Here is a 25,153-nt window from a genome sequence, read left to right on the forward strand (position 1 = left end):
GCCGGGGTGTCCGAGTGCCGTCCTGTGCCGGGGAGACGGCGTGCCGGGGTGTCCGAGTGCCGTCCTGTGCCGGGGAGACGGCGTGCCGGGGTGTCCGAGTGCCGTCCTGTGCCCGGGAGACGGCGTGCCGGGGTGTCCGAGTGCCGTCCTGTGCCCGGGAGACGGCGTGCCGGGGTGTCCGAGTGCCGCCCTGTGCCGGGGAGACGGCGTGCCGGGGTGTCCGAGTGCCGCCCTGTGCCGGGGAGACGGCGTGCCGGGGTGTCCGAGTGCAGTCCTGTGCCCGGGAGACGGCGTGCCGGGGTGTCCGAGTGCCGTCCTGTGCCGGGGAGACGGCGTGCCGGGGTGTCCGAGTGCCGCCCTGTGCCGGGGAGACGGCGTGCCGGGGTGTCCGAGTGCCGCCCTGTGCGGGGGAGACGGCGTGCCGGGGTGTCCGAGTGCCGCCCTGTGCCGGGGTGTCCGAGTGCCGCCCTGTGCCGGGGAGAGGGCGTGCCGGGGTGTCCGAGTGCCGCCCTGTGCCGGGGTGTCCGAGTGCAGTCCTGTGCCGGGGAGACAGCGTGCCGGGGTGTCCGAGTGCCGTCCTGTGCCGGGGAGACGGCGTGCCGGGGTGTCCGAGTGCCGCCCTGTGCCGGGGAGACAGCGTGCCGGGGTGTCCGAGTGCCGTCCCGGAGCTGGAGAGCGCCGGGCAGGTCTTAGCGGCTACTCAGGCAGCAGAAGACTGGAGGGTGGAGACTCCCGGGTGTAGCCGGGTGTGGTGTTCCATCAGTGAGTTCAGTTAGGGTGGCACAAAAGTAAGTGAAGAGATCTGAACTGGCTTACGATAACAGAGGTGACAGGGTCCTTTATTTTGGAGGGGAAGGTTAATGAAGGCCGGAGTGTGAATAAAGACCCACCAGGAAATCACGTGGCTCCTCTACTGAGCATTAAGCCCAGGGCCGGGCGCAGGTGTGTGGTGAGTGGTGCTCCACGGTGAGTGAGGCCCAGAGGTTGGGAGTCTACACAGCTAGGAAGTGATGGCACTGGGGTCCCACCCAGCCCCGCAGCCTTTGTTCATTATGGCTCCTGTATTCTGCCTCTTAAGGACTTGGTTTCTGTGTGGGTTGGGATGGCAGAGGTGTTTGTTCAAGGGTGGGGTGAGATGACGCTGCCTCTGTGGGACATCATTCCGGAGGGGTAGGTCACAGTTCTGGGATGCTGCGTCGTGGTGGCAGAGCCTTTTCAGTGAGACGCATCCCGTAGGGCGTGGAGTCGGAGTAGAGACCAGAGATACTGATTTGGGATTCATGGCTGATGCTGGGGAAGACTGGTTCTGAAGCTGGAGAGGGAGAGAGGTGTAGAGACAAGCTGAGGGACTGGTGCTGTGGCACAGTGGGTTAAGCTGTTGTCTGTGATGCTGCCAACATCCCATATGACCACCAGTTCAAGTCCCAGCTGCTCCAGTTCCTGTCCACCTCCCTGCTAATGCATGTGGGAGAGCAGTGGGAGACAGCCCAAGTGCTTGGGACCCTGCGACCCACGTGGGAGACCCCAATGGAGTCCCAGGCTCCTAGCTTCAGCCTGGCCCAGTCTCGACCGTTGCAGCCATTTGGAGAGTGAGCGAGCAGATGGAAGTTACCTCTCCCTCCCTCCCTCCCTCCCTCCCTCCTTCTTTCCTTCTCCCCCAACTCTCTCCCCTCCCCCCCCCCCCCCCGGTCTCTCTGCCTTTCAAATAAATAAGCAAGTAAATATTTACAAAAAAAAAAAAGAGCCAGAACTGTACCTCTGCTGCTGGCCTGTGTCGCTCATTCCCACCCTCTCTCTCCGGTCTAGATACCTGCTTCTGGTCCTGATGGATGCCGAACGAGCCTGGAGCTACGCCATGCAGCTCAAACAGGAAGCCAACACGGAGCCCCGGAAGCGGTTCCACTTGCTGTCTCGACTGCGCAAAGCGGTGAAGCACGCGGAGGAGCTGGAGCGCTTGTGTGAGAGCAGCCGCGTGGATGCCAAGACCAAGTTAGAGGCGCAGGTCAGTGTCAGCCCCGGCCGTGTGCACCGTGGAGATCACACATGGGCTTCTTACAAAGCCACAGTCCGGCAGAACAGTTTCTGGCGTTATCAGCTGATAGCCAAGAGAGGAAAAACGCTCCCTGACCTTGCTTTAAAAAGTGAACTTAGTCTCTGTTTGTGAGCTCCTAGTTTTTACTACTAAATGTTCAAGAAAGGTCCTGCTTCCCTTGACGCGTAGATGGGGGCTTGCATCGTGGACCTGGGGAGTTCACAAGGTAAAAGAGTGTGTTTGGTCAGTTTCTGCTTTTGTTTTTGTTTTGGATTTGTCTACAGTTTTTGTTTGTTTTTCATTTTTTTGGTGAAGTAAAAGTAAGAAAACACATTTCCTTTATTTTGAATTTCCTTCCTGGGAGTAAAGTAATTATAATAAATTACCTGTCTGTTGCATTTTATTAATTAAATGCATTTTTTAAAAAATGAACCTGAGTATCTCCATATTCTGGCTCTCAGTTAGAAGCCAGCAGGGAGATGGAGCCAGACGGCGCACTGGCCGTTCGGCGCTGATGTGGGTTTGCTTCCCCCTGCAGGCTTACACAGCTTACCTCTCGGGAATGCTGCGTTTTGAGCATCAGGAATGGAAGGCTGCCATTGAGGCTTTTAACAAGTGCAAGTAAGTCCTCTGTCCAAAGCCGTGGGCAGTTTGGTTGTTGTCAGAGTCAGGTTGTAGGTCAGCTGTTGGCTTGTCTCTGAAAGGACAGATATTTTCTCCTGTGGAAATGTTGAGGGCAGGTGTTTGGCGTAGCAGTAGTCTGCCGTGGCGTGCCTGGGTTCGGTTCCCGGCTCTGGCTCCTGGCTGCAGCTTCCTGCCAGTGCAGACCCTGGGGGGCCGCAGTGAGGCCTCAGGTGTTGATCCTCCGCCTGCAGTGCAGACCCTGGGGGGCCGCAGTGAGGCCTCAGGTGTTGATCCTCCACCTGCAGTGGAGGCCCTGGGGGGCAGCAGTGAGGCCTCAGGTGTTGATCCTCCGCCTGCAGTGCAGGCCCTGGGGGGCCGCAGTGAGGCCTCAGGTGGTTGATCCTCCGCCTGCAGTGCAGACCCTGGGGGGCCGCAGTGAGGCCTCAGGTGTTGATCCTCCGCCTGCAGTGAAGGCCTGTGTTCCTGCCTCTGGCTTCTGCCTCCGCTCAGCCCCCAGTGTGATGAGCGTTTGGGGACTGGACCAGCGGGTGAGATTCTCCCTGTCTCCTGCGTTTCCAAAAAGGGATGAGGGAGAAAAAAGAAGAGAAATGGTGTTTATTCTCTTAAGATGTCAGTTCTGAGAGTTAGAACCTCAGAGAGCTGTGTTTGTTTGTTTATTCTTAAAGATTTACTTACGTATTTGAAAGAGTTAAAGAAAAGAAGAAGGAGAGAGAGCCACAGAGAGATCTTCCATCCACTGGTTCCCTCCCCAAATGGCTGCAACAGCCAGGGCTGGGCCAGGAACCTGGAGCTTCTTCCAGGTCTTCCATGAGGGTGCAGGGACCCACCCACTTGAGGCGTCTTCCACTGCTTTCCTAGGTGCATTAGCAGGGAGCTTGGTCGGAAGCGGAATAGCTGGACTCAAACTGGGGCCCACAGGGATGCTGGCGCTTCAGGCAGCGGCTTTACCAGGCACGCCACAGCGCCAGCCCCAAGAGAGCTGTGGTTTTTTAGCCACTGTATTCCTTGTGCGTTTATTTTCTTAAAAACAAGACTGCTGTAAAACCTGCTGTTTTCCCTTGCAGAACTATCTATGAGAGGCTGGCGAGTGCCTTCACAGAGGAGCAGGCTGTGCTGTACAACCAGCGAGTAGAGGAGATCTCACCCAACATCCGCTACTGCGCCTACAACATCGGTGAGCAGGGCCCGCGGCATTGCTGCCAACGTAGGTCAGCTGGTGGCTTGCAGGAGCTCATCTCAGAGCCTGGAGACGTCCTCTAACTTTCTGCCCTGCCCTTGCATCCAACTTGGCCTGAGTTTTGGTGGATGACAAAATTAGAATTGTCTAAAAGCCCTGCTCAGAATCCCTTTACTTTCATCCCATCCTGCTGTCTCCTGTCACCCCGGAGCAGTCCAGAGTCTCCAGCCAAGTCGCTGTCTTGCTTCTTCAGAGCAGTCTAGGTTCACAGCAGAGCAGAGAGGTAGAGATTCCCCATGTACTCCCTGCCCTCCACCAGCCTCCCGGTCACCAGCATCGCTCACCAGACGGGCACATTTGTTCATTAACGGCATCCATACAGCGTCACCCCGCAAGGTCCACAGTTACATTAAGGTCCACTCGGTGTCGCGCATCATCTGGTTTGGACACATGCACAGTGACCTGCATGCAGCCTTATGGTGCCATGAGGAGTGTGTTCACTGCGTCAGCCAAGGCCATTCTTTGCCAAGGACTTGCCTTCAGAGGACAGACCTCTGCAGACATATAGGAATGTGCTCGTAGGGCCGCCCCTGTGGTGCTGCCACAACTTGAAGGGGTCGCTGCAGTCCCTGCTGCTCTGCTTCTGGTCCAGCGCCCTGCTGGTGTGCCTGGGAAGGCCGCGGATGATGGCCCAAGTGCTTGGCCCTCTGCCACCATGGGAGAGACCTGGGTGGAATTCCTAGCTCCTGGCTTTGGCCTGGCCTATCCCTGGCTGTTGGTGGCTATTTGGGGAGTGAACTGGCAGATGGAATGTCTGTCTTTGTCTCTCCCTGTCTTTCTCTATCCCTCTGCCTTTCAAATAATTAATCTTTAAAAAAAATGCATGGGTCTGACACTGTGGTGTAGTAGGCTAAGCTTCCACCCACAGTGCCAACATCCCATATGGGCACGGGTTCGAGTCCTGGCTGCTCCTCTTCCAGCCTAGCTCTCTGCTATGGGCTGGGAAAGCAGTAGAAGATGGCCCAGGTCCTTGGGCCCCTGCACCCATGTGCTCTTGGCTTGAGATCAGCCCAGCTCTGGCCTTAGGAGCCACATGGGGAGTGAACCTGCAAATGGAAGACCTTTCTCTCTGTCTCTCCCTCTCTCTGTCTGTAACTATGTCTCAAATAAATAAATAAAATCTTAAAAAAAAAAAAAAAAAAGGAAAGAAATGCACTTGTGGGAGGGGAAAGGCTCTGTTAAGTCTGAGTCAAATTTTGTGGAAATGAACCGGACTTTGAAGATTGCCCTCTCTCCCCCTCCCCCCAGGGGACCAGTCAGCCATCAATGAGCTGATGCAGATGAGATTGAGGTCTGGTGGCACCGAGGGTCTCTTGGCTGAAAAATTGGAGGTAATGTAGTGTGCACATTTTTGAGAAAAGTCTTTGGTTTGAAAAAGTCCAGAAGTAATTCATAATCCCACCCCCCAGGGATAGTGTTATTAACTACACATACTTACGTCTGTAGTTTCAACAGAAAACTTTGTCAGTTAGTACTGTAAGCAGTTTTTAACCCTATTTGTTTTCTAAGCAACTAATATAGATTCATGGAAAAAGTAAGAAATGTAAGAAGAGCTTCCATAGCTGGGATGGGTATTTCCAGGGAGGAATTTAGAGTGAGTAGAGTTTGTATCTCCTTCACTGGTGAGGGGCGTGGTATGCTGGAGATGGAACGAGACAGATGATCGGCTCCGGGTAGTTCCACCCCGTCCTCCTCCACAGTTCAGCCTCTCACTGTGTCCCACTGCTTTCCAGGCGCTGATCACTCAGACGCGGGCCAAGCAGGCAGCCACGATGAGTGAGGTGGAGTGGAGAGGGAGAACGGTCCCTGTGAAGATCGACAAAGTGCGCATCTTCTTACTGGGGCTGGCTGACAACGAGGCCGCCATCGCCCAGGTGAGGAGGCCCCGGGCTGGTCTCTCTGTTTCCACTCCAGTGTTCCCTTGTTGTTTCTTTCTCTCAAAACAAAAGTTAATCTTCAAGCTCTTTGGGAGGTGGTAGGTCTGGAGATGCACCAGTTGTTAAAACTAAGCCTGTAGAGGGGTCTGTTGACAGGGATTTCATGAATTAATGCTCAGTGATAAACCAGCCTTTGGGCATCTGGGGTGACTCCACTTGGTTCTGGTCTATTACTGCTTTTATATCCTGCTAGACTTGATTTGTTACTGTGTTAAGGATTTTTGCATCTATTTTCATAGAGGAGTTAGGTTGAGGGCAAAGAAGGTGATAGTGATGTTGTTGGAGTGAACGTGGGAGCAGCCAGAGGCAGGCTTAGCGCAGGGATCGCGTTTGGGCCAGCAGGTGGTGCAGCAGCTTAGCTGTTCTGTCTCACCTGCTGTGCTAGCCTTGTAGCCCTCGAGGGTTCACCTTTCATATCTGGGTGTTTTCAGAAGAGCCTAGTGAAACCAGAATATCTTGTTTTGCGTACGGTGTACATGTAATATTCATGAAAATTGCTACTTAGGATGTAATTACATGTTTGTGAGCGTGAACGACCAGATGCATCTCGAAAGATAAGAGAGCCTGGAGGTCGGGGTTTGCTCGAAGTAGGCAGTGGTAAAGCACTCGAGAGGATGCCTCCCCTCTGACACAGGTGGAGAACACCTGGGCCGCGGGCCAGGCAGCCACGGGTGGGACACGAGATTTCATCTACAGCAGGCTTGTTTTTAAGGTGATAATTTTGTATGGCAGATACAAGGTTCCCACCTCTGCAAAGGGGAGCTTTAAAAGAAACAAACCAGGCTGCCTCTGTGCTCCTGCTGGGGACCAAGTGGGGTTTCACAGGCCGCGCACTGACCTGAATGCTTTGTGTTGGGAGTGGAGGGCTGCTCTCTGCTGTGTTGACGAGTTGTGTTGAGCATCCAAACTGTTGTTTTGTTTCGTTTTGTTTTGTTTTTTAATTCTGAGAGACACACAGGAAGAGAGAGTTCCCATTTGGTTCCATCCTCACATGCTGACGGCCTGGCCAGGGCTGGGAAGGAGCGCAGTTCAGGTCTCCCACGTGGGTGGCAGCAGCCCAGTTCCTGGAGCTGTCACCTCCTTCCAGGGATGCGTGAGCAGGGGCTGGAGAGTCGGCAGCTGGAGGCAGGTGTTGAAACCAGGCCATCTGGTGTGCACACGGCCGTCTTAACCAAACAGCCAAAGCCCCACCCAAGGCATCCAGGCTTTTTTCTGTTTGTTTTTGTTTGTTTGTTTGCTTGCTTTTGTGTTTTTTTCCCCTTAATTTACTTATTTAAAGGCAGAGTGACAAAGAGAGAAAGGGAGAGAGTTATTTGGAAGGCAGAGTTACAGAGAGAGAAGGAGAGAAGAGAGAGACCTTCCTTCTACTGATTCACTCTGCAAATGGCAACAAGGGCTGGACTGGGCAGTGGTGAGGCCAGCAGTCGGGAACTCCATCCATGTCTCCCATGTGGGTGGTGGGGGCCTAAGTACTGGACCACCCTCTGTTGTCTTCCCGGGTGAATTATCAGGAAGTGGATTGGGAGCAGAGAAGCCAGGACTTGAACTGGTGTCCATAATGGGATGCCAGCATCACAGGCGGTGGGTGGATGGCTTAACCTGCGGCGCCACAGTGCTCATCCCAAAACTGTGGGTTAAAAAGGTAAAAATGGGGGTTGGCACTGTGGCTTTATGGGTGAAGCCACCACCTGCAGTGCCAGCATCCTATATGGGCGCCAGTTCGAGTCCCAGCTGCTCTGGTCCCAATCCAACTCTCTGCTATAGCCTGGGAAAGCACTGGAAGATGGCCCAAGTCCTTGGGCCCCTGCACCCGTGTGGGAGACTGGAAGAAGCTCCTGGCTTCGGATTGGCACAGCTCCAGCCGTTGGAACCATTTAGGGAGTGAACCAGTGGATAGAAGACCTCTCTGTCTCCCCTCCCTCTCTATTTCTCTCTCTCTCTCGCCTCTGCCTGTCTGTAACTCTGACTTTCAAATAAATAAATAAACCTTTAAAAAAAAAAAAAAGTAAGAATGCCCACTGAGCAGTTGAAGGTAATCCGCTTGGTGCCACTGGAGAGTCCTTGCTGGCGGTGTAACACAGGTACGCCCTGCCCAGCTCTTCCTGAGTGCCTCTGTGTCCCAGAAGTCAAGAAGTACACCGTGCAAGGCGCTGAATCTCAGTGTCTCCCAACCCATCTGGTGTTAGTGTTTGCCACCCTCTAGGAACTCGATTAAAGAGTTTACACGTCTCAACTTACTGCTTGCTTGTAGGGATTTTCTTGCTGCTTCAATATTAAAACAATACTGAAAAGCATAAAGAAGAAACAATTCAGACAGAGTATGACGCTGCAAAGATTCTAGACAAAGTAAATCAGCCACCAAAATCCAGTTGCAGAATCCTCGGTCTCTTTAGCTGAGCTTTAAATCTTCACATCCTTAATATTGCCTTACTTTATTTCTTGTCTTTTTTTTTAATTGAAGATTATTTTATTTATTTGAAAGGCAGAGTTTCAGGCAGAGGGTTGGGGGGAGAGGTATGTTCCATCCACTGGTTCACTCCCCAGACTGCGCCAGGCTGAAGCCAGGAGCTTGGAATTCCTTCTGGGTCTCCCACATGGGTGGCAGGGGCCCAAATACTTGGGCCGTCATCTGCTCTCCCCAGGTACGTTAGCAGGAAGCTGGGTTGGAAGTGAAGCAGCTGAGACTCAAACTAGGCACCTGATACAGGATATGGGTGTCCCAAGGAGGAGCTGAGCCTGCTGCACCACAGCACCTACCCCTACGGGGAATTTTTCAACAGCTCTTGTGTCTGGAGGACTAGTTTTACGCATTTGCAAGTTTGATGATTCTTAGCTCAAGTTATAGTTATGATTTTAATGTCTGAGTAGAACAGAGACCATTTATGCTTCTTTTTTGTTTTTCTTTTTAAGATTTATTTATCTGAGAGGCAGAGTTAGGGAGGGAGGGAGAGACAGAGAGAGAGGTCTTCCATCCGCTGGTTCACTCCCCAAATGGCTGCAGTGGCACAGCTGGGCCAGTCTGGAGCCAGGAGTCAGGAGCTTCCTCTGGGACTCCCACATGGGTGCAGGGGCCCAAGCACCTGGGCCATCCACTGTGTTTCCCAGGCCACCAGCAGGGGAGCTGGGTCGGAGATGGATCAGCCACAACTCAAACTGGTGCCCGTATGGGATGCCAGCACCACAGGCAGAGGCCCAGCCCACTACGCTCCAGCACCAGCCCCTTAGGCTTTTCTTTGAAAAAAGAAAATCACACACAAGTGTGTTTATGTGTGTGTGTGTGTGTGTGTGTGGTTACAACATATACTCCCAGGTACATGGGAAATGATTGCTTATTGATATTAATAAATTTTTCAAAAATAAATCAGAACTTTCTTAGAATTGAAAACAAAACTGGGGCAGGCATTGTAACACAGCAAGTTAGTTGCCACCAGGGACATCCACATCCTAAACCAGGGTGCTTGGGTCCAAGTCCTAGCTGCTCTGCTTCTGATCCAGCTTCCCACTAACGAGTTGCATCCTGGGAGGCAGAAGATGCTGACCAAGGTACTTGGGTTCCTGCCACCCATGTGAGAGACCAGGATGGAGTTCTGGGTTCCTAGCTTCAGCCAGGCCCAAACCTCAGCTGTTGTAGGCATTTGAGGAGCGAGCTAACAGATGTCTGTTGTCTGTCACGCTGCCTTTCAAATAAATACATAAATCAATCTTTTAAATAAGAGTATCTATTCTCAAGTGGTTTGTTTCCTTCTTTACCAGATTTCCGTGTTTTTTGCTAGCCCTCCCTGGGCTGGATGAGGCTTGGTTCCTGTCCCCATGGTTCTTCAGTGGGTGCGCTGGGGAATGTGGTCAGACTCGCCTTGTGTGTCTCCTACTCACGCCACCACCTCTGGCAACTTCGCAGACTGGTGGCAGTTCTCTGGGTCTGTAGCAGCAGGGGCTCTGCCTCAGGCGCGCAGCAGCTGAGTTCCCGTGTGCCAGTCAGTGTGGAGACGCTGTTTGAAGAGGGAACCTGAGGCTGGAGACAGAAACATCCTGCAGGTTTCAAGTTTCATAAAAATTTATGTGGAATTAGAATTTGTTAGGACCGACATGGAGCAGTTACTTCTGGGCTTAAGATTTCTGTGTCCAAGGCACACCGGGGGAAAAGGTGCCGCCACACCACACATTCTTGGGCAGGAGTTGCCACTTGTGTGTGTGGGTTCTTCCACATTCAAGGTCGGCGTGAGGCGGGAAGGAGACTTGTCTCTGCGTGTGGAGAGGCGTGTCTCGTTCCATTGTTCTTTCAGGAATTACCTTGGCTTCATGTATGGGTTTATAGGAGGAAAGTGTAAGTACAAATGCATTGAAGACTTCCCGTTTGGAGACATTTGGCTTTGCCCGGGAAGAATCACGAGTTCTCCTCAGGAATTAGTGGTCTCTTAGTCACACTGTGCAGTGTGGGCATTGAAAGGAAAGCACAGTTAAATCTTTGCCTTTAGACACGCTTTTTTCTTCCCCGTTAAGACTTAGAGTTCTTGTGGGAGCCCTGGGAAAGTTTGCTGTGATCAGCGCATTGATACAGGGGTTTGCTTACTTAGTCAAAGGCATGAGGATCACCTATGGCAATTAAGAAGTATAGCAGCATAGCATCATTTTAATTTTTTAATTTGAACCATAGCCTACCTTCAGGAAAGGAGACAGATCCTGTGTAGCTGGTAAAACGACACTAGCTCCTTCTTCTCCACCCATTGCCGCAGCCACTGAACCCCACCTGCTGAGAAAGGGTGTTGGTGGCATATTTGCTGGACTGTGGGGGTGCGGTGGGTCATCCTTCCTGCTCCTGCTGTGGCCTGGTGTGTGTGTGGACGGTTGGTTGGTTTCTTAAACAGGGCCGAGTCTGTTCACGTCACTTGTCCCCGTTGAGTGTCGCACAGCTGAGCCCTTCCGGAGGCTCTGTGCGCTGGAAGACCATGAGGAGTCTTGCCAGCTTGAGAGCTGCACAGTGTTCTTGCAAGTTGTTTCTGCAGCACTGACTGTCCAGGATTGTAGCCACTCGACACACACGACTATTTAAATAGGGCTGGTGCTGTGGCATAGCAGGTTAAGCCACTGCCTGTAGTATTGGCATCCCATATGTGTGCTGGTTCAAGTCCCAGCTGCTCCACTTCTGATCCAGCTCCCTGCTGATAACACCGGCAGAGCAGAGGAAGGTGGCCCAAGTGCCTGGGCTCCTGCCACCCACGTGGAAGACCCAGAGGAAGCTCCTGGCTCCTGGCTCCAGTTTGGCCCAGCTCCGGCTGTTGCGGCCCTTTGGGGAGTATGCAGAGATGGAAAATCTCTGTACATCTGTACATCTCTCTCTAACTCTGCCTTTCAAATAAGATCTTTTTTTTTTTTTTTTTTTTTTTTTTTTTTTGCATGCTCAGTGGCCGCATGTGGCAGTGCTGGCCCCTGACAGCACAGATGGAGGACCTTTCAGCAGAAGGCTCCTGGCTGTGCTCTGGGGCTCAGGGAGTCAGTGGTGGCTGTCAGGGCTCAGGGAGTCAGTGGTGGCCGTCGCACACTTACAGCAGAGGGCTCCTGGCTGTGCTGTGAGGCTCGGGGAGTCAGTGGTGGCCGTCGCACACTTACAGCAGAGGGCTCCTGGCTGTGCTCTGGGGCTGGGGGAGTCAGTGGTGGCCGTCGGGGCTCGGGGAGTCAGTGGTGGCCGTCGGGGCTCGGGGAGTCAGTGGTGGCCGTCACACACTTACAGCAGAGGGCTCCTGGCTGTGCTCTGGGGCTCGGGGAGTCAGTGGTGGCCGTCACACACTTACAGCAGAGGGCTCCTGGCTGTGCTCTGGGGCTGGGGGAGTCAGTGGTGGCCATCGCACACTTACAGCAGAGGGCTCCTGGCTGTGCTGTGGGGCTCGGGGAGTCAGTGGTGGCCGTCGCACACTTACAGCAGAGGGCTCCTGGCTGTGCTCTGGGGCTCAGGGAGTCAGTGGTGGCCGTCACACACTTACAGCAGAGGGCTCCTGGCTGTGCTGTGGGGCTGGGGGAGTCAGTGGTGGCCGTCGCACACTTACAGCAGAGGGCTCCTGGCTGTGCTCTGGGGCTCAGGGAGTCAGTGGTGGCTGTCGGGGCTCGGGGAGTCAGTGGTGGCTGTCGCACACTTACAGCAGAGGGCTCCTGGCTGTGCTCTGGGGCTCGGGGAGTCAGTGGTGGCCGTCGCACACTTACAGCAGAGGGCTCCTGGCCGTGCTCTGGGGCTCAGGGAGTCAGTGGTGGCTGTCGGGGCTCAGGGAGTCAGTGGTGGCCGTCGCACACTTACAGCAGAGGGCTCCTGGCTGTGCTCTGGGGCTCGGGGAGTCAGTGGTGGCTGTCGGGGCTCAGGGAGTCAGTGGTGGCCGTCGCACACTTACAGCAGAGGGCTCCTGGCTGTGCTCTGGGGCTGGGGGAGTCAGTGGTGGCTGTCGCACACTTACAGCAGAGGGCTCCTGGCTGTGCTCTGGGGCTCGGGGAGTCAGTGGTGGCCGTCGCACACTTACAGCAGAGGGCTCCTGGCTGTGCTGTGGGGCTCGGGGAGTCAGTGGTGGCCGTCGCACACTTACAGCAGAGGGCTCCTGGCTGTGCTGTGGGGCTGGGGGAGTCAGTGGTGGCCGTCGCACACTTACAGCAGAGGGCTCCTGGCTGTGCTCTGGGGCTCGGGGAGTCAGTGGTGGCCGTCGCACACTTACAGCAGAGGGCTCCTGGCTGTGCTCTGGGGCTCGGGGAGTCAGTGGTGGCCGTCGCACACTTACAGCAGAGGGCTCCTGGCCGTGCTCTGGGGCTCAGGGAGTCAGTGGTGGCTGTCGGGGCTCAGGGAGTCAGTGGTGGCCGTCGCACACTTACAGCAGAGGGCTCCTGGCTGTGCTCTGGGGCTCGGGGAGTCAGTGGTGGCCGTCGCACACTTACAGCAGAGGGCTCCTGGCCGTGCTCTGGGGCTCGGGGAGTCAGTGGTGGCCGTCGCACACTTACAGCAGAGGGCTCCTGGCCGTGCTCTGGGGCTGGGGGAGTCAGTGGTGGCTGTCGCACACTTACAGCAGAAGGCTCCTGGCTGTGCTCTGGGGCTCGGGGAGTCAGTGGTGGCCGTCGCACACTTACAGCAGAGGGCTCCTGGCTGTGCTCTGGGGCTCGGGGAGTCAGTGGTGGCCGTCGCACACTTACAGCAGAGGGCTCCTGGCTGTGCTCTGGGGCTCGGGGAGTCAGTGGTGGCCGTCGCACACTTACAGCAGAGGGCTCCTGGCTGTGCTCTGGGGCTGGGGGAGTCAGTGGTGGCCGTCGGGGCTCGGGGAGTCAGTGGTGGCCGTCGGGGCTCGGGGAGTCAGTGGTGGCCGTCACACACTTACAGCAGAGGGCTCCTGGCTGTGCTCTGGGGCTCGGGGAGTCAGTGGTGGCCGTCACACACTTACAGCAGAGGGCTCCTGGCTGTGCTCTGGGGCTGGGGGAGTCAGTGGTGGCCATCGCACACTTACAGCAGAGGGCTCCTGGCTGTGCTGTGGGGCTCGGGGAGTCAGTGGTGGCCGTCGCACACTTACAGCAGAGGGCTCCTGGCTGTGCTCTGGGGCTCAGGGAGTCAGTGGTGGCCGTCACACACTTACAGCAGAGGGCTCCTGGCTGTGCTGTGGGGCTGGGGGAGTCAGTGGTGGCCGTCGCACACTTACAGCAGAGGGCTCCTGGCTGTGCTCTGGGGCTCAGGGAGTCAGTGGTGGCTGTCGGGGCTCGGGGAGTCAGTGGTGGCTGTCGCACACTTACAGCAGAGGGCTCCTGGCTGTGCTCTGGGGCTCGGGGAGTCAGTGGTGGCCGTCGCACACTTACAGCAGAGGGCTCCTGGCCGTGCTCTGGGGCTCAGGGAGTCAGTGGTGGCTGTCGGGGCTCAGGGAGTCAGTGGTGGCCGTCGCACACTTACAGCAGAGGGCTCCTGGCTGTGCTCTGGGGCTCGGGGAGTCAGTGGTGGCTGTCGGGGCTCAGGGAGTCAGTGGTGGCCGTCGCACACTTACAGCAGAGGGCTCCTGGCTGTGCTCTGGGGCTGGGGGAGTCAGTGGTGGCTGTCGCACACTTACAGCAGAGGGCTCCTGGCTGTGCTCTGGGGCTCGGGGAGTCAGTGGTGGCCGTCGCACACTTACAGCAGAGGGCTCCTGGCTGTGCTGTGGGGCTCGGGGAGTCAGTGGTGGCCGTCGCACACTTACAGCAGAGGGCTCCTGGCTGTGCTGTGGGGCTGGGGGAGTCAGTGGTGGCCGTCGCACACTTACAGCAGAGGGCTCCTGGCTGTGCTCTGGGGCTCGGGGAGTCAGTGGTGGCCGTCGCACACTTACAGCAGAGGGCTCCTGGCTGTGCTCTGGGGCTCGGGGAGTCAGTGGTGGCCGTCGCACACTTACAGCAGAGGGCTCCTGGCCGTGCTCTGGGGCTCAGGGAGTCAGTGGTGGCTGTCGGGGCTCAGGGAGTCAGTGGTGGCCGTCGCACACTTACAGCAGAGGGCTCCTGGCTGTGCTCTGGGGCTCGGGGAGTCAGTGGTGGCCGTCGCACACTTACAGCAGAGGGCTCCTGGCCGTGCTCTGGGGCTCGGGGAGTCAGTGGTGGCCGTCGCACACTTACAGCAGAGGGCTCCTGGCCGTGCTCTGGGGCTGGGGGAGTCAGTGGTGGCTGTCGCACACTTACAGCAGAAGGCTCCTGGCTGTGCTCTGGGGCTCGGGGAGTCAGTGGTGGCCGTCGCACACTTACAGCAGAGGGCTCCTGGCTGTGCTCTGGGGCTCGGGGAGTCAGTGGTGGCCGTCGCACACTTACAGCAGAGGGCTCCTGGCTGTGCTCTGGGGCTCGGGGAGTCAGTGGTGGCCGTCGCACACTTACAGGCTGACTGTGCCCCTGGAAACTATGTTTGGTTTATGTTAGGTAATTTATGAGCAAGATTTTTTTTCACCCTGAAAACTAGGAAAAACAAAAGAGTTAATTTTTTTAATATTTATTTATTTGAAAGAGTTACACAGAGAGAGGAGAGGCAGAGAGAGAGAGAGGGGTCTTCCATCCGATAGTTCACTCCCCACATGGCCACAACGGCCAGAGCTATACTGATCTGAAGCCAGGAGCCAGAAGCTTCTTCCTGGTCTCCCATGTGGGTGCAGGGGCCCAAGCATTTGGGCCATCTTCTACTGCTTTCCTGGACCATAGCAGAGAGCTGGACAGGAAGTGGAGCAGCTGGGTCTCGAACCAGCGCCCATATGGGATGTCGGCGCTGCAGGCCAGGGCTTTAACCCGCTGCACCATAGCGCTGGCTCCAAAAGAGTTCTTAAGAAAAGGAAAGGGGCTGGCGCTGTGGCATAGTGGGTGAAGCTGCTACTGCCGTGCCAGCATCCCATATGCGCACTGGTTCAAGTCCCGGATGCTCCACTTCCTATCCAGCTCTTTGCTATGCCCTGGGAAAGCAGTGGAAGATGGCCCAAGTATTGTGGGCCCCTGCACCCACGTGGGAGACCCGCAAGAAGGTCCTGCCAGTGAACCAGCAGATGGAAGGCTTCTCTCTCTGTCTCTCCCTCTCTCTGTGTAACTCTGCCTTTCAAATAAATAAATAAATGTTTTTTACAGATAAAAAGAGAAGGAAAAAACTTTTCTTTTCTCCCCAATTCTCTTGAAGGAATGGGAAGTACTGATCTTTCTTCTGAGCGATCTTGGAGGTCACTTGGATGTTCAAGGTATTTTTCCAGATTGGATGTTAAGTTTCTGTGGAAAGTCAAATAGAATGGAATGTTGGTGCTTTAGTTCCCAGTGGGTCTGCCAGTAGCACAAGTTCATCTTTCGGCCTTTCATCCCTTCCCACCTGCTCGGTGAGATTCTTTGGGATGATAATGTGGCTTGGCAGGTTTTCTGTTAATGAGTCACTTTCTCACTCGTCCCACTGTGCAGCAGAGCGGTGACGCCCAGGGCTTGTACAGAGTCTGTCGTCCCACACTTGTCAACTTTGTCGGCTCCAGAATTGCACTCAGAGGAGGCCATGTGGAATCTGAGTGCAGCATGTCTCTGTGGGAAGAGGACGCCATGATTTTAGGAGAAAGGTCTTTTTGATTGGGCTTTGATTCGTAGTCATTATCACTTGCTTGGATCTGAAAGGATTTCTGTGTCTGCGGGTTGTTAGATCCATGAAGGTGGCTCTGTTGCTGTACCGTGGAGCTTGGGAGTTTGTTCTGCAGGAGGAGGAGGGAACTTGTGGCACGCTGTGCTTCCGCATGCAGGAGCTGTGCCCATGTGCAGGCTGCAGGGCCCCTCTAGGCGCAGGGAGCCGTGCCCACGTGCGGGCTGCAGGGCCCCTCTAGGCGCAGGGAGCCGTGCCCACGTGCGGGCTGCAGGGCCCCCCTAGGCGCAGGGAGCCGTGCCCACGTGCGGGCTGCAGGGCCCCCCTAGGCGCAGGGAGCCGTGCCCACGTGCGGGCTGCAGGGCCCCCCTAGGCGCAGGGAGCCGTGCCCACGTGCGGGCTGCAGGGCCCCCCTAGGCGCAGGGAGCCGTGCCCACGTGCGGGCTGCAGGGCCCCCCTAGGCGCAGGGAGCCGTGCCACGTGCAGGCTGCAGGGCCCCCCTAGGCGCAGGGAGCCGTGCCCACGTGCAGGCTGCAGGGCCCCCCTAGGCGCAGGGAGCTGTGCCACGTGCGGGCTGCAGGGCCCCTCTAGACGTATTGAGCCGCGCCACGTGCGGGCTGCAGGGCCCCTCTAGGCGCAGGGAGCCGTGCCCACGTGCGGGCTGCAGGGCCCCTCTAGGCGCAGGGAGCCGTGCCCACGTGCGGGCTGCAGGGCCCCTCTAGGCTCAGGGAGCCGTGCCCACGTGCGGGCTGCAGGGCCCCTCTAGACGTAGGGAGCCGCGCCACGTGCGGGCTGCAGGGCCCCTCTAGACGTAGGGAGCCGTGCCACGTGCGGGCTGCAGGGCCCCTCTAGACGTAGGGAGCCCTCATCAGGAGTCAGGTAGAGCAGAGGAAGGGTAGTGACTGAGCTAAGACACTAAACATCTGAAACCGGTGAAGTTTCTGCTCACTGCTGTAGGCTTGTGTAGTAGGTGCAGGTGGAAGAAGTCCGTGTTCGTGTGCGTAGAAAGCGGTAAGAAAATCTCGTCTTGGACAGTGCAGTGCGTTGGGACGTTCTGTCTCTGCGGCCGGGCAGGTGTGCGGTGGGGAATCCAAGTGCTCCTCGGGCTCCTGCTTCCTGCTGATGGAGCGAGCTGGCTTTCTCAGGAGAAGGTCTGACTCCCTTGTCTGCCTTCTTTCAGGCTGAGAGTGAAGAAACCAAGGAGCGGCTGTTTGAATCCATGCTCAGCGAGTGTCGGGACGCCGTCCAGGCGGTTCGGGAAGAACTCAAGCCAGACCAGGTAGGGCGTCGGCGGAGCCAGCGGCTCCGGCTCCAGGCCTGGGGCCTGCTCGGCTGCAGGTCACCAACACCCATCTCTAACTCGTTTCCTCTTGTAGAACTCCTCACCCATAAACAGTCACTTGAAATGTTGCCCATTAACATCCTACTTATTGTTGGATATTTAGCTGTTCATGTCCTCAAGCCTACAAGCATCTTAAATATTCTCTTAGTGTCTTCCAGAGTACCTTGAGCTTAGAATGTTCCCAAAAATGTTTGTTCTGCTTTGTGAAAAACAAAACAACAACAGCAAAAAGCAACACTGCTTTCCCGAGCAGTGCCCGCCTCTCCCGTTAGGCTGCCTTACGTGTTTTGCTTCCCTCGAGCCTTGGCCTCCTTCACAGCGGCTGAGCTCCAGCCATTGTGGAGACGCCGCCCAGCTTTTGACTCGTGATGCCAGGGTGCGTTGGTGTGCTGTGCTGCAGCAGTGGTACCACAGGCTTCTGGCTTCAAACCATACCAGTCACACTGCTGGGGGCCAGAAGTCAGAGTGGCCTCACAGGGCCGCATTCTTTGGAGACCTTGGGACCTAGCGTCTGTCACGGCGCTCCAGAGAACACACCTGCAGGCTGTGGCCATGGCTGCTCCCTGCACCTTCGAAGCGGCAGCTCACGTCCTCGTCCCTCCCTGCCGCTGCTTCCTGTCCCCACGTCTGGGCCTCCGTCTTTAGCCTCCCTCCTCTGAGGACCTTGTTCCATTGGGCCTGCCTGGATGCTCCAGGGTAATCCAAAGAGCCCTGGTTTAGCCACATCTGCTAATCTCTCCCCTTGGAGGTTAGGGTGTGGGCGTTCCAGGGGCTGCTACTCGCACATCCACAGAAGGGGAGCTCTGCACGAGCACACAAGGACGGGGAGTTGGCTGTGAGGCACAGACCCTAAAATGGAGCCCTGGGCTGTGAGGCGTTGGAACGCTTTTAGGCTAGGCACTGCCAGCAGCGGGCGGGAGCTTCTGTCGGCCTCTGAGTGCCAGTCTCCAGATGCCCGTGGTGACTGAGTGAGCCTGTCGTTCTCTATGACCCTGAACTTGCTAGAGTCTGTGTCTGTCCAGGGCACTGAGCGAAGTGGTCAGGGGCGGGATAGGATGAGCTGTGTTGTTTTTTACAGAAACAGAGAGATTACACTCTTGACGGGGAGTCAGGGAAGGTTTCTAATCTTCAGTACCTGCACAGGTAAGAGTCGTTTAAATACATCTTGTCCAAGGAGAGAGTTTGTCTAATGTTCCCGTGAGATGTGTCCTCTGTCAGAATTGTGGGGGTGGGGGCTCAGTGTAGGTGCTCAGCTGTGCGTTTCCCCAGGGGCTGCTCAGAGCCCTGGAGTGCAGGGCCGCTGCTGCTCTGCAGCTTAGAAGGCCTAGCGCACAGAAGACTGCGGCCTCGCTCCTGTGTGCACCGTGGAGCCCTGCCCTCAGCTGTGCTTGTGTCCCTGTCCACAGGCCTCTTCTGTGGGTGCCTCTGATCCTCCACCAGAGTAGGGTGGGGGCCAGACTCTTAGCATTTATCCCCCATCACGATGGGTAATAAAAGTAAAATAGCCAGGAATCATGCATGTGTCGCCTCTGGTGTATACAGTTGGTCCATACAGTGTGTGCAGTCGTCCAGAGAGACCATGCATGCCGCAGTGTTTTCTGAGGTGAGACTGTCATCAGGTGAGCAGGAACGTGTCGTCTCGGTGTGAGCCAGGCAGGTGACAGGTGCCGGCTCCAGGCGCTGGCTCACCGTCGCGGTACCAGAGTCCTGTGAAGTGAGCAGGCCTGAGCCTGCCAGATTGAAGCCCTGCTCTGTGACGTGCCCTCGCCCCTCGCGTCCCCTGGGTCAGTCCTGACTCATAATGTAGACTCTTCCAGGACGGCAGCTTCCCTGAGAGTAACCTGAGCTGTGGTCCCTCCCAGCTACCTGACCTACATCAAGCTGTCGACGGCCATCCGGCGGAATGAGAACATGGCCAAAGGTTTGCAGAGGGCCCTCCTGCAGCAGCAGCCGGAAGACGACAGCAAGCGCTCCCCGCGGCCCCAGGACCTGATCCGGCTCTACGACATCATTCTCCAGGTGACCCGGAGGCCTGCGGAGGCAGAGGGCCTGTGTGGGGACACAGAGGACTTCACTGTGCAGAGCAAAAGGGCTGTGTCATCTGGGAGCCGGGTTCTTGTAGCGGTTAAGCGTTGTGTGAGCCCGGCATTCAGGCGTGTTGACACGCAGAGGCCGTGGGCCCGCCGGTGTTCCCCAGGCACTGCCCCGTGGGAGATGCTCTCGCCCAGGTGCCGTGGAGCGTGCCAAGGGCTGAGTCCGCTCGCTCAGCCCGCTGGGTGCTTGGTGGTACAGTTGCCCCCCGCGTAGCACACAGCAGGGTCCAGATGAGGGGCCGCCGGGAGCGCTTCAGCCGCGGGAGCCCAGAGCGGGTGAGGGTCAGAGGGACGGAGGGGACGCTGGGGCGGCTGCCTCCGGCCGTGCGTCACAGAGTGCCTGTCACTGAGCTCATCCTCTACACACGCACACACACCACCCCTCCCCCCGTGTCTGTTTTGATGAGGTCTTGTCAGAAACTCAGTCTGAGGCACTGTTTTCACAAACTTTTGTAGAACTTGGTGGAATTGCTCCAGCTTCCTGGCTTAGAAGAGGACAGAGCTTTCCAGAAAGAGATAGGCCTCAAAACTCTGGTGTTCAAGGCTTACAGGTAACATCCCCTGGGGTGGGCAGGGCTCCTTCTGGCTCCCAGCAGGTCTATAAGGTTGGGAGCCTGGCCCGGGATATGGGTCGTTGGGCACTGTCTGACGACCTGCGTGTCCAAGAGGGCTCTCCTGTTGGCTGTGCACCCTGTGTGCCCTGTGATCGGTCCAGGCAGGCCAGCAGGGCACAGACTGAATCCAGCTTTCTCCTACACACACACACACACACACACGCCTCCCCGGGGGCAAGGGGTGAGTGTGGGAAAGGGTGTTAATTCACAGAACCAGAGCAGCCAGTCCAGGGCACCCAGACTGGGGGTAAAGCTGTTTGTTTCTAAATGAACCCCAGTGGGCTGTGTACCGGGTAGAGTCTGGACAGACTGGGTAGAGCGTCCTCACTGCTCTTCCCAACTCAGGCCTCAGGCCCGGGCTCTCCAGGGCCCCATCTCCGCTCCGGCGGCCCCTTCCTTCCTGGCGAGGGCCGGCAGTGCCCGTTAGAGTGTTGCTGGGAAGGATCCTCTCTGGGTTTGGGTTGCTGAGCAGGGACGTGTGGCCGCGGGAGGTGAGGGGACTGGATGTGGGCCGCTGTTCCTCGTGCCTGTCCCAGCTGCTGCTCTGCTTCCAAAACAGTGGCGGACCGAGGCTCGTGGTGCACGCACGCCGTCGTCTCCGTTGCTGGGGAGGGGCTCTGGGTTGGCCTTGGAGAACTGGTTTTGGGGACATAGGCAAGGGGAGGGGCTCCCACGCAGTGGTCCCGCGTTGAGAACCGGCTTCCAGTTGTAAAGTTCGGTCTGAACTGCAGGAGAGCCTCGCCCTGGTAGTGGCTGCTCTGGACTCTCGCCCCCTCCCCCAGGTGCTTCTTCATCGCTCAGTCCTATGTGCTGGTGAAGAAGTGGAGTGAGGCCCTGGTCCTGTACGATCGGGTCTTGAAGTACGCGGACGAGGTCCACGCTGACGCGGGAGCCTTCAAGAACAGCCTGAAGGTGAGCCTTCGCTCTCCTCGCCGGGTCGGGGCTGGAGGGGGCACCCGCTGGGCCCTTCCCCAGCTGTCTCCAGTCGCCCTTGGACTTGGTGTGACCCTGACCGCCGCCTGACTCACGGCCCCGTTCCCGGCTGGGGGGATTTCAGGACGGAGAAGGAAAGCCGTTTCTCTGGCTTTGAAAACAAAACCCCAAACCTGCAGCTCTGTCCCGAGCCTTGGCTGCAGTTGGAATTGCCCGGGAAGAGTTTTAAAAGGTGGACATGTGGGATGTGGGTATTCCTTCCCCTGGAGATTCTGGTCGGGGGAAGGGGGTTTTCAGAGCCCCTCAGGGAGTCTGACCGCAGTGAACCTGGGAGCCCCTGAGGAGACAGACCCCCTCCCACCTCCGGAGTTAGCGTCTGCGGCCTCACCGGCACCCCAGGCACCCCAGCGTGCAGGCCTGTGTGCCGGCCTGGGGGTGCCGCTGGCGTGCAGCACTGGGCCGCTCTCGGGCTCGCTTGGTTTTACTACTTGTTGATGTCAGCGAGCTGCCGGAGCTGTGTGCTGCTGTTACGGTGCGAGTTTATTAAAACACAGACTGGGCCAAAGAATCCACTTGTGTTTTATGAGGACAGACGGTAGAAAAGCAAACCAGTCCCTGTGATGAAAGTCATCACGAGTCCACGTGCGCAGTCTCTGTCAGCTCGCACTGTGTGGCCATGGGAAGGAGAACGAGGGACCTGGTTTCTGTCTTCAGAGAGCAAGACATGCACACAGGAGACAAAGAAGTCCAAGATGCCGGACGCAAGGGCAGATAGAGGGGAGGAGGGTGCGTGGCAGCTCCCGGAGGGACGGCCTGTGGGCTGCAGCAGGCGGCGTGCTGTGCCCGGCGCAGGGAGAAGAGTGGCGTTTTACAAACACCTGTTGGGCCTTGGGTGCCCAGGGTTCCGGGAGGAAGTAGGAGAGACGGGGGCGTGCAGGCTTCTGGGATGGCCAGGCTGGTGAGGTCGTTTCTGGCCCGGGTTCTGAAGCCCAGCTCTGCTGTGTCGCGAGTGTGACGGTGCCTGTGACCTCCCCGTCCTTCGCGCGGGGACCTCGGTGTTCCTGGGGTGTTAAATCAGCAGGGACACAGACGGCTTAGCAAAGCAGCTGGCAGGGTGGATTTCAGCCGTGTTAACGACTGTCCCAGGCGTCGGGTCTTCACCCATTTGAGCAGGCTAGGTTTGTGTTCACAAACAGGGAGAACTGTTGAGAAGGTCTCCAGTCTCGTGACAGCCCCCTGGGTCTCAGGTGAGTCGGGGGCCTCGGGCCCCAGCTGCTGAGTGTGTGCGCTCTGAGTCGTTGCAGGACCTGCCCGACGTGCAAGAGCTCATCACGCAAGTGCGCTCAGAGAAGTGCTCCCTGCAGGCCGCCGCCATCCTGGGTGAGCGCCTGCCCAGCCCTGGCAGCCCCGGCCCCTTCCCCTCCCCACCCTCCGTTCTGCTCCTCAGAGGCTGCAGGCAGTTGTTCGGGTTGGTCTGAAAGGCTTTCTACTTGTCCTGCCGTTACTCGGGCCATGGAAGCATCAGGTGGTAGAAGGGTTTGGAGACGCTCTCCTGCCCCTCCTCCCCTCGACCGCTTCAGCTGTGCCAGCCGCCCTGGGCCGAGGACGCTGGGTCTGGGCTGTTTGTCTCCTTAGCACCCGGGTGGGGAGGAGGGAGGGTCCGGCTCACCTCCTCTATCTTGGGACTTAGACAGCTGCCTACCCTGCTGTGTCCCTGTCCTTACCGACTGCTTGTGAAACTTTCAGATGCAAATGACAACCACCAGACAGAGACGGCTTCCCAAGTAAAAGACAATAAGGTGAGCGGGCTGGCCTCTGAGGAGCCATTGCCCCGCTGGCTGTGGCTGGTGTGGACAGGGCCCCTGAGGGGCGAGGAGCCAGTGCCCCGCTGGCTGTGGCTGGTGTGGACAGGGCCCCTGAGGGGCGAGGAGCCAGTGCCCCGCTCGGCTGTGGCTGGTGTGGACAGGGCCCCTGAGGGGCGAGGAGCCAGTGCCCTGCTCGGCTGTGGCTGGTGTGGACAGGGCCCCTGAGGGGCGAGGAGCCAGTGCCCCGCTGGCTGTGGCTGGTGTGGACAGGGCCCCTGAGGGGTGAGGAACCAGTGCCCCGCTCGGCTGTGGCTGGTGTGGACAGGGGGCCTTTGGTTCTGGGGAAGCCCCTGCTTCCCTCCATCTTGGGGCTCGCAGACCCGAGGCGGCCTGTGCATTTGGCAGGTGCGGGGATCTGTTGCTCTGCGGAGTAGCACCCGTGGGTGGGGGCTTTCACTTGATGTCTGCCAGACCTGTGCCCCTCCCATTGCCCCTCCTGGCTTCGGTGACTTGCACTACAGGGTGGGCACGTCGCGGCAGCGCGCTGAGGAGGTGGGGGGTTTGACGGAGCGGGCACAGAGCAGGTGCCCTCCCAGGCTTCTCTCTGACTCACACCCAGACTCCTCTCCGGTTGGACTTGCAGCCTCTGGTTGAACGGTTTGAGACATTCTGCCTGGACCCTTCCCTTGTCACCAAGCAAGCCAACCTCGTGCACTTCCCGCCGGGCTTCCAGCCCATCCCCTGCAAGCCTTTGTTCTTTGACCTGGCCCTCAACCACGTGGCCTTCCCTCCCCTGGAGGACAAGCTGGAGCAGAAGACGAAGAGCGGCCTCACCGGCTACATCAAGGGCATCTTCGGGTTCAGGAGCTAACCCGGCTGTGCCGCGGGGGCGGGGTGTGCCTGCAAGTCCCAGCCATCCCACATTAAATCCCGGTCTGCACTGGCCCAGGCAGCCCTGCCTTGCTACGTCGTGTGTTTGTGCACTTCCTTTCTTAACCATTGTGTTAGAAGGGCACCTGTCAGCTTCTGGCTGGTGTGTGCGGGGTCGCTGTGTCTCCTGTACTTCCTGGGGGGGGGGTGCCCACGGCTGTCTGGCCCCTCGTGGGCCGTGCTGGTTCCCCAAGGTCAGTGATGTGTTCAGGGGGTTCCACAGGCACGGATGGGCTGTGCAACATGTTGTGTGTCTTCGTCCCTGCCGTGAGCATCCCCAGTCCCTCCCAGCCCCTCACGACGTCTGCCCGTGACAGACGGTGGTGGCGTCAGCCAGCAGTGTGGTCAGCCTTACTCCCCTTCACCTCCAAGTGAGCGCTACGTTTCGGAACAAGCAGAGAGCTCTATTTTTAGAAGAACTATGTTACTCTCAAATGATGAAGCCAAATCTTCTATTAAAAGCAAAGATGATGGAGACTGTGCCCATTTGTTACATGTCCTCCCTTCCATCCCAGTTCTCTCCTCCGGGGCCTGGGGCCTGGGGAGGTCAAGGGTCCCTGACCCCTCGGCTGGGCGCGGCTGATGCCAGAAGCAGATGCGCTGTCTGGAGGGTTCCCGGCCTGTAATTTGGAGACGCTATCACGGTCCAGCCTCCTCCCTTGCCCTCTGCTTGTTTGCCGAGTCACCTTTCTGTAAATTCCTGTCTCAGCATCAGAAAGCAAGGACTGGAAGAGACGTAGCCCTGAGACGCACCTGACACCGCTGAGTGGCCGTGCCCGCGGGAAGAAGATCCACCACGAGACATGCCGGCTCGGGGGCAGGGTGGCCGAGGGGCTGGAGAGGCCTCGTGGCCAGAGATCCAGGAGGTGGACCTCGATTCTCGGATTCTAGGATTCCTGTGTGAGGTGCAGCACTGGTTCCCATCTGGGGGAAACCTGACCCTGCGCCACGGCCTGGAGGGGACAGCCTGTGGTGGCGCTGTGGCAGTGCGAATTTGTCTCTGCCTAGGCTCGTTCATTACACACAAAGCTGACCCGCGATTTCTAAACCGCACGTTGCTGTCTGTAGCCCTGAACTCCTTGGAACACACGAGTTCTAGGGAAATATCCAAAGATAGCAAAAATATGTGTTGGTTCGAGCTTTTGTCCCCCTCCCCCCCCCCAAGAGACGTTTGTTGCTACAGAGATGGAAACCAGATTTAGCTGTAAAATGTATCAGTGTCGCAAAACAAAGAGAATAGATCGCCAGCCGCCTGCGTCCCGGCCACACGAGCTGGAGGAATCCAGCCTCTGGTCTCAGGTGCTAGGTACAGGTGAGTGCCAGAGGCAGAGCCGGGAGAGGCCCCGGCTTGGGGACTACCCAGGTAGCAGACAGCAGTGTGGAGAGCGCGTGTAGACCGACTGCGGCTGTGGAAGCACTGCTGGCACAGGCACGGGCTCATGTCAGCGGGAGGTGCCATCTAGGGCAAGTTACAGAAAACAGTGCGAAGTGGAAAATAGTGACGGACTACCGATGGGGAGCCCTCCCA

At 57.5% G+C, this 25,153-nt stretch overlaps 1 protein-coding gene across 2 annotated transcripts in view; it reads left to right on the forward strand.

The window, feature by feature from the left end:
• Positions 1–24,107, forward strand: part of SRP68 (signal recognition particle 68) — a 34,275-nt gene extending 10,168 nt beyond the window's left edge. The window contains exons 4-16 of one of the 2 annotated variants that reach the window (XM_062175719.1): positions 1,807–2,002; positions 2,571–2,653; positions 3,742–3,851; positions 5,163–5,245; positions 5,648–5,788; positions 17,089–17,187; positions 18,329–18,393; positions 19,113–19,269; positions 19,800–19,894; positions 20,740–20,869; positions 22,186–22,270; positions 22,637–22,689; positions 23,339–24,107. In XM_062175719.1, the coding sequence (XP_062031703.1) occupies positions 1,807–2,002; positions 2,571–2,653; positions 3,742–3,851; positions 5,163–5,245; positions 5,648–5,788; positions 17,089–17,187; positions 18,329–18,393; positions 19,113–19,269; positions 19,800–19,894; positions 20,740–20,869; positions 22,186–22,270; positions 22,637–22,689; positions 23,339–23,566 (1,525 nt within the window). In that variant the 3' untranslated portion in view covers positions 23,567–24,107. The remainder of the gene's footprint in view (positions 1–1,806; positions 2,003–2,570; positions 2,654–3,741; positions 3,852–5,162; positions 5,246–5,647; positions 5,789–17,088; positions 17,188–18,328; positions 18,394–19,112; positions 19,270–19,799; positions 19,895–20,739; positions 20,870–22,185; positions 22,271–22,636; positions 22,690–23,338) is intronic. The other variant, XM_062175720.1, reaches the window with a different exon arrangement.
• The last annotated feature ends 1,046 nt before the right edge of the window (positions 24,108–25,153 follow it).

Source organism: Lepus europaeus, chromosome 18, assembly GCF_033115175.1.
Source record: "Lepus europaeus isolate LE1 chromosome 18, mLepTim1.pri, whole genome shotgun sequence".
NCBI lineage: Eukaryota > Metazoa > Chordata > Mammalia > Lagomorpha > Leporidae > Lepus > Lepus europaeus.